Genomic DNA, 8,063 nt, shown 5'->3' with positions numbered 1-8,063 from the left:
TTCCATAAAACGTTTCAGTTTGATAATCGCCAAATGCATTAATTTGTTCATTTTCTTTCTTTCTTTCTTTCTTTCTCTCTTCTTCTCATTCTTTATTCTGTTTCCCTTGCTCTTGTTCTCTGTTCCCTTTGGCCAATAGTGACCATGATGAATAAGTGACACTAGAATAATAGTCAGGAGAGAGAAGAAGAGTAATTATGAGGTCAGGGGGGTTTATGCAGAACATGAAAAGTAGAAATCAGGTTCAAAGGGTGGCAAGGGACAAGAGGTGAAGAGAGACATGAAGATGAAAATACTGACATCAGAAAGACAATTACAATACACAGAACCAGTGATGGGGAAGCTGCTTTGACAATGTAGCATGTCAAGCTACAAACTACTTATTTGTTCAAGCAAATAAACTGCAGGACAAGCTGCACTTTTGAAGAAGTAGTAAGTTACAAACTACAAAAAAAATAGCTAATTACACTGAAGCTGAAGGGGGGCAGGGCACATAAAGGCCACTATTAGCAGTGTTTATTAATGTCACATTTGTATTTATTCTAGTGAACTGGTTCACCTTAAATCAGGGCTGTCCAAACTCTGTCCTGGAGGGCTGGTGTCCTGCAGAGTTTAGCTCCAACTTGCCTCAACACACCTGACTGGAAGTTTCTATGCCTAGTAAGAGCTTGATTGGCTTGTTCAGGTGTGTTTAATTAGGGTTGGAGCTAAACTCTGCAGGACATCGGCCCTCCAGCACCGAGTTTGGACAGCCCCGTCTTAAATGATCCTCCTCCTCTCTTATGTAGCTTTAGAAAGTTTGATTCATTCTAGTGAATCAGGTTGTCGTAAACCAACCCCATGTAGCTCTGGATATCCTGATTCATTCTAGTGAAGTCAGTGCGTCTTCAGTGTTGGGAAAAGTTTTTTTTTTTTTTTAAGTAATGCATTACAATATTGCGTTACTCCCTTAAAAAAGTTACTAATTGTGCTACTTTGTTACTTTTTATGGGAAAGGATCACTGAAGGTCAGCAGCAAAGAGCTGGTTAATAAAATGGGATTAAATAATCCATTAGAATCGTGAGAAAACAGAATCACGATTCATATATGAATAGATTTTTACGTGCACCTCTAGTTTTCTCTTCCTCTTCTCTAAAGCAGCGCAGCATGGTCTCGCCCCCTTTGCTGCCTTTTCCCGAGGGCGGGGTTTATCTGGGTTTGTTATGTCACGAACCCGGGAAGTAACTTCTTGTAGTCCCTACCAGCCGTTTTTGTAGGCATTAAACTGCCAGAATTTTAAAAGACGATATCTCCGTTTGCATTGAACTTTCAGCTTCGTAACTTTGCAGAAATTGTTTATGCTCAAACAGCAACATTACACACTAACTAATGTTAAAAAAGTAAAATCACAATCAACCACCCCTTTAACATTTAATTTTTGCAGGTTTGCGTATATTCTGAGTTTGCATTTCACTGTTTTATTCATTTTGAGGAATACTGAAAGTGTTTGTGTGCAAGTGAGATTAGTAACTGCATGTTCACATTTAGTCTAGAACTACAGTAACAATCATGTTTACATAGCGCACACAACGCCTCTGCACTTACTCCCGATTTCTCTCACCATGGGGACAGAAGAGCTGAAAGTCAATAAATGGGAAAACAAAGTATCTGCGTTATTTGAAAAAGTAACTCAGATATTTTTTGTAAATTAAAAAGTATTGCATTACTTTACTAGTTACTTGAAAAAGTAATCTGATTACTGATAACATTACCCCCAACACTGTGTGTCTTTGACTTTATTCTGAGTGTTTATTTATATTTTGTTTAAATGTATCTTTTCAAGTTTTTACAGTACATTTTACAGGAAAATAATATTTCAGTCTTTATACTCCCAAATTTCACATTTAATTCAATGCATTACTTGCCGATTTGTAATTGTTTGTGAAATTTACTAGCAATTTCTGAGTGACATTTTTTTCTACATCAATTTTATTCAGTGTATTTCACAAAGATCCACCCACTTGGGCGATTTCTGGTCTCGCACACTGACGGGGGCAATATCTTTTTAAATATATATCAATCAAAAGACATAATGATCAGACGCAATCAGAGCAGTATTTATCTGGCACAAAAATAATAAGGTTGTCAATTAGGCTGACATCATTAAACAGCATGTGAACAGATATATGTATATTAAACGTAACCAAAAAAAAAAAAACTAGAAAATGAGACATCATAAATTATGCTTCAAACCAATAACTGTACAGCAAACCAAAGTCCCTTTAAGGCCATTATTTCCTTCTCAAGGACTACCTGGTGTCCAGGGTTAAAAGAGGGGGGTGTGGGTGGGTTAACACCATCTGTGCAGAGCTATGGTAATATGAGTCGCAGATGTAAGATTACACCATGAAAAGATAGGGAGAAAGGGACATATCAGATAACATGCCCATACTCACACAAACATGCTGTATATACCAACTCATTTCAAATATTCATGTTGCATCCATAATTACATATAAATTCTTCTTTCGTAATAGTATGAGATTAATTGCTAATTGAGTAATTGCTTGCATATTGTTGATATCAATCTGACATTTTAGGTTAATTGTTGTGACATATGAAGTAGCCTAGAGAAAACTATACAAGTCAATTCATCAAAAATTATATCCATAGACATTTTAACCTGCAAAGAAAAACATTTCGAGCTTTCACACACAGGTAGCAGTGTCAGACACACCTGGTTTGTAGGGTCACTGCAGGAGACAGATAGAGGGGGGGAGAGGGTGAAATTAAACCCCATTAAGGATCTAAACGCAAGAACAAAACACCATTGCAGCATGCGAGAAGTGGAGAGAAAGTGACCCTACTTGGGTCAAGATTAAAGGAAGGGATGCAGTTGTGATCAACACTTGTTGAACAGAGAGGTATATAAAATAGAGGGTGAAAGGAAGGAGAGGGCTCACAGTTGTTATGACACCCTCTAAAAGAGCTTCAAATCAGTTGTGCATTACACTGGACACACCTTGAGCCTTTCTCAGCCAGTGAAGATTGATCCTGAGAGACAGACACACTTGAGCTTGCAGTCTGCAGTGACTACAGACAAAGGTCAAAGGAGTCGAGAGAGACATATACCTGGCAGGCTGTCAGGATGATGCAGCAGATTCTTCAGGATATGTATATAGAGCCTGAGCTGTTGTCTGAACTCAACGAAGAGCAGAAACAGATCCTCTTCTATAAGATTCGGGAGGAGCAGGTGCGGCACTGGAACGAGAGGGAGAGAAGAAACCCCAGCCATGCTTTGAAAAAAAAGAGTGAGTCCAGGGTTCATTTTGTACCTTTATTTGAGGAGTTATACAAATGAAACATTAGTGTTTTTAATAAAGTGGTTACAAGAAGTATTTTGACATTTAAGCCACTTATAAAAATCTATGAATGTCTTTGCATTAAATAACAAATTAGCAAACCAAGTGGCATTTATTAAAGAAAGATAGCTCAAGCACAGTTTTCAAACCACACTTTGAATTTATTACGCAATGCATGATTACACATAAATTTTTTCTTATAATATTATGTCTGTTACTGTAATTCTTTGCACATACAGTATACACTGCCATTCAAAAGTTTGGGGTCAGTCCACCAAGGCTGCATTTATTTGATCAAAAATAGTTTACTACTACTAAAAATAATACTGTTTTATATTTTCATATTTTATCAAATGTAATTTATCTTGTGATGGCAAAGCTGAATTTCCATCAGCCATTACTCTTCAGTGTCACATGATCCTTCAGAAATCATTTTAATATGCTGATTTGGTGCTCAAGAAGTATTTCGTATTATTAGCAATTCTAAAAACATTTGTGCTGTTCAATATTTTTGGGGGGACCGTGATAAATTTTTTCAGTATTCTTTGATGAATAGAAAGTTCAAAAGAACAGCATTTATCTGAAACATAAATATTTGGTTTCTGTCACTTTAGACCAGTTTAATGCATCCTTGCTGAATAAAAGTATTAATTTATTTTGATCATCATGAGAAATATTGTAAGTATTTATAGTAATTTATAGTTCATTTTATTTTGCCCTTTAAAGTAGTTATTAAGTCATTAAGAAATATTTTTTTCTATGAAATAGAAAACAATTTCTTCATAGAGTGTGTTGTGAGGTTAAAGTGTGTAATTTTGTTCCATTAGCATCACCAAATGAAAAGTGCAGGAATAATGATTGTTTTAAAACAGGTTTGAAAACGTACCCATCTTCCCTTGGTTTGACAAGCAGTTCCACCTCAAACTCCACGGAATCAATGTTGCTGCATAGGGCTGGCTCATATGCTGAAAGAGAGCATTGTGCTGAAAGCGCCACAGTGGTAAAACTTTTTGGGTAAATCAGTCTACGAATGGTGTATAGCTGTCTCTGCATAATAAGGGGGATAGGAGAAAGTATTTCAGAAAGTATATCTATAAAACATCACACTTCAACTTTAAGGCAGTGGTGCAAATGAGCAAGATTAGGTTTACATCATATTGCAAGCGTAATCTTCCTGCATTAAATTGCGTCACTGATTGTGTGCTGACAGGTAATGTCCCCTTGTTTTCAAAAGTTCTTACATTATCTTGTTCAGTTGTCATGTTACCGCAGTGTACAAAGGATCCCAGTAGGATAATCTCTTCCAGCTTTGTCACGCCGTCTGTCTTATTTTGTCTTTATCTTATCTGAATACGGTCTGATGGGTCTGGAAAGTGGGGATAGAAAGATGTTTTTTCATATTTGCTGTTTGCTGTCTCTTCCCAGGCAACCGCAGAGGCATTCAGTGGCTTCTGGGCTCAGATGGAGAGGTGTGGGTATGGGTAATGGGGGAGGCCCCGGGGGACAAGCTCTTTGAAGACATTGTGGTAGAACTGATGGAGGAGAGAGCCAGGAAGCAGGCCCAGCAAGAGGCACAGGAACTCCGGTGAGAGAACCATGGGACAGGGTCAAGGGATGGGAGCAGTGGGACACTAGGGGTGGGTGAAGATTTACAGATGTGATTCAGTTAAAAATTGAGAGGGTTGGGGAGGAGGGGGGTGTCAGGGTAATGATGATAGAAGTATAGGGAGATAGAAAGTGCATCACTCAACCCCTGCTGAATTTCCTGAGGCGTGTGAAGGAGGCAGAGATTGAAAAGAAGTTTCGAGATGCCATGGCGAAGGAAAAGGCTCGGTTCATGGCAGAAAAATGGAAGGAGGAGACAGATGACAGAAAGGCAGCCAAGCATGAAGAAGAGGAAGATCGCATTAGAGAGGAACTGAAGGTGGGACTGGCTGGAGTATGTTCTTTTGAGTATATGACAAAAACACAGAATATTTTATGCATCTTTTGAAATGGTGACACAGTTCTAAACAAAACATCAAATACAGCATCATGCCTCGTGTCCCCTCAGATATTAAAGCCTAGTGGATTTTGAAGTACTTGTCCTCATTAAAAAGTTTAACAAATAAAGACATGAATAGTTCTTTTGAAAAATGTTGAAAAATTATTTTGTGTACTCACATTTCTAAAAACCTTTGCTTGAGGCTGAATCCACTCATCCATTATAAAATCTGCCTAACTGGCCGGTGCAGCATAAGTAAAACAACAACAATAAATTTGAGTGCATACACTACAACTAAAACCATAAAGCAAATTTGTACTTGAAATAAAATAAACATTAACTGAAATAAAATATAATAAAATAAAATATAAAAATCTTTGAACTCATTTTATTTCAGCTAGTTGCCAAACAACATTTCTTATTTTTGTTTAGTTTAACTTGATGTACTAAAATATCTAAAACCTAAACTAAAATAAAAATTTATTTTAAAAACATTAACAATATTTTTTTACATTAACATTAACAATTAACATTTACATTAACAATTTAACAAATTAAAAAATTCTAATAAAAATTACAAAAACACACAACATAATTACTAAAACTTTATCTAAAATTAAAACACAGATAAATAAAAATAAAAACTAATTTGCAAATTAATAAAAAGGATAACTATCTCAAATCTACTAAAATAACACTGGTTGGTCTCATTAGATTAACATGTACACATACTAAGAATCACTAATAAATTTTTTTCATGGGTGACTGCTACTAATTGTGGCTACTTTTAAAGCACCCTTTATAATAAATGTATAACCCCCTAAAAAATAGCATAACAATTGTGATCTCAGCGGCTCAAAAGATCCAATAGTTAAGGGTCCTTGCATTTATTCTTCAACAAGGTCTTTAATCATAGTCTCATAATAGAGATTGAGGTCAATTAAGCTTAATTACTATGTGTTCCATGTTCTGAGAATGAATTATTTAAAAGTTGGCAACCTCTCAGAATGTAGATAGTGATCTCTGAGACCCAAGGCCAACATTGGAATGCCTGATCTATAATAGAGTTGAAAGCACTGATGTTTGGGTTAATGACATTGTCCACCAAATTAATAATTTATATTCGCAGCTTAATGACACAGAAAATGAAAAAAAAACTAAAGCAAGCTGGGGTGAAACTTCTGTGCCTTTGTGTTAGCAAGGACTGATTCTTTCTCCTTTATTCACAGCAATGTGAGGAGGATGAGAGACAGCAAGGCGAGGAAGAAATCCGCCAAACAGAGGAGAGGAGAGCAAAGGAGCTGTACATCTCTCTGAAGCAGGAGGAAAAGAGAAGCGAGAGATATGACAAAGAATGGCAGGAACAATGTGAGAGAACAAACAGAATGGGAAAGAAAATGGGTAGTTTGGCTGCTCTAAAACAAAGTAGCTTATTTCTATTCAAATTCCTCTCCGCTTCCCACAGTGCGACGCTCCAAGGTGGCGGATGAGGAGATGAAGTGCAAGGCACGATGGGCTAGAGATGAATATAAGCGCCAGTCTCTGCGGGGCATCGAGAAGGGCCTGGTGGCTGGACTCAGCGGCCTGTTCCATAAGATACACCTGAACGGATCGGTCACTGAACATTTAACCCCTCCAGCTGAGGCCACCCATTCACCTGCAGCTAGTTCTGGTCAACTTACCTCAGGTCATTACAGGAGCAGACAACACCGACGTTACAACAGTCCAGTCACACAGTCACTCACAGAATGGTAAAATCAATAATAAATTATCTCGACCATAACCCATTTATTTTTTTGCGAGTGTGATATTGTTTTATGCAACAAGAAGTTAAATAAGTTAAAGTTAATTAGAGTAAATGACACTCTGGTCTGCAATGGCAGAATAAAGTGAAACAAATAATGATAAATTTGCATGCTAACTATCACAATATTGTCTTCCATTGCCTTTCAGCCCAGTTTGGATTCGTCCACCTAGACCGAACTCTCGTGAGTCCATTATCCACTGGTTTAAAGATGAGCAGAGACCAAGACGAGCGGGATATGAGCGAAGTAGCAATACCATCGCACCCTGGTTCCACGGTAAAGACAGCTAGAATGTTCCTAAGTCCCTTTCACAGCTCACATCGGGGCTTAATATGAGCATCATGCTGTGACCTCCACATAAGTAGATAGTGTCATGGAAGGGTGAATTCATGAGAACGAACACAAACTATGAAAGCAAAGGACACATCACATGGGGGTTGACATTCTGCCGAGTAAAATGATGCAACAAATAATTTCAGAAAAATAATTAGCAAATAAACATTTCATAACAGCAAAAAAGTATGAAAAAAATTATAATATATATAAGTTTGGAGTCAGTATGATTTTTTAAAAGAAATTAATTATTTTATTCCACAAGGACACATTAAATTGATAAAAAATGCGAAAAAGACATTTCTTAACTCTTAGTTCATCAAAGAATCCTGAAAAATGTCATGATTTCCAAAAAATATTAAGCAGCACAACTGTTTTCACCACTGATAATGTTTCTTGAGCACCAAATCAGCATATTAGAATGATTTCTGAAGGATCATGTAACACGTTAAAATTAATTACATATTAAAATATATCAAAATAAAAAAGAATTTTTTTTAGTTTGTAATAATATTCCACAATATTACAGTTTTACTGTATTTTTCGTCAAATAAATGCAGCCTTGGTGAGCATTAGAGACTTCTAAAAAATATGTACAG

The 8,063-nt window shown here is 36.7% G+C and overlaps 1 protein-coding gene across 1 annotated transcript in view; it reads left to right on the top strand.

Annotated features, from left to right (window-relative positions):
- The first annotated feature begins 3,128 nt into the window (after nt 1-3,128).
- LOC107563806 (SH2 domain-containing protein 4B-like) overlaps nt 3,129-8,063 on the top strand; it is a 7,988-nt gene continuing 3,053 nt past the window's right edge. Inside the window, exons 1-6 of the mRNA XM_016248760.1 lie at nt 3,129-3,291; nt 4,768-4,927; nt 5,113-5,266; nt 6,556-6,694; nt 6,792-7,013; nt 7,285-7,407. Coding sequence (XP_016104246.1) covers nt 3,129-3,291; nt 4,768-4,927; nt 5,113-5,266; nt 6,556-6,694; nt 6,792-7,013; nt 7,285-7,407 — 961 coding nt within the window. The remainder of the gene's footprint in view (nt 3,292-4,767; nt 4,928-5,112; nt 5,267-6,555; nt 6,695-6,791; nt 7,014-7,284; nt 7,408-8,063) is intronic.

This window comes from Sinocyclocheilus grahami, unplaced genomic scaffold (genome assembly GCF_001515645.1).
Source record: "Sinocyclocheilus grahami isolate Dianchi unplaced genomic scaffold, SAMN03320097.WGS_v1.1 scaffold889.1, whole genome shotgun sequence".
NCBI classification, from domain to species: Eukaryota; Metazoa; Chordata; class Actinopteri; order Cypriniformes; family Cyprinidae; genus Sinocyclocheilus; species Sinocyclocheilus grahami.
Note: the sequence above shows the minus strand (reverse complement) of the source record. Positions and strands in the feature narration are given on the sequence as shown.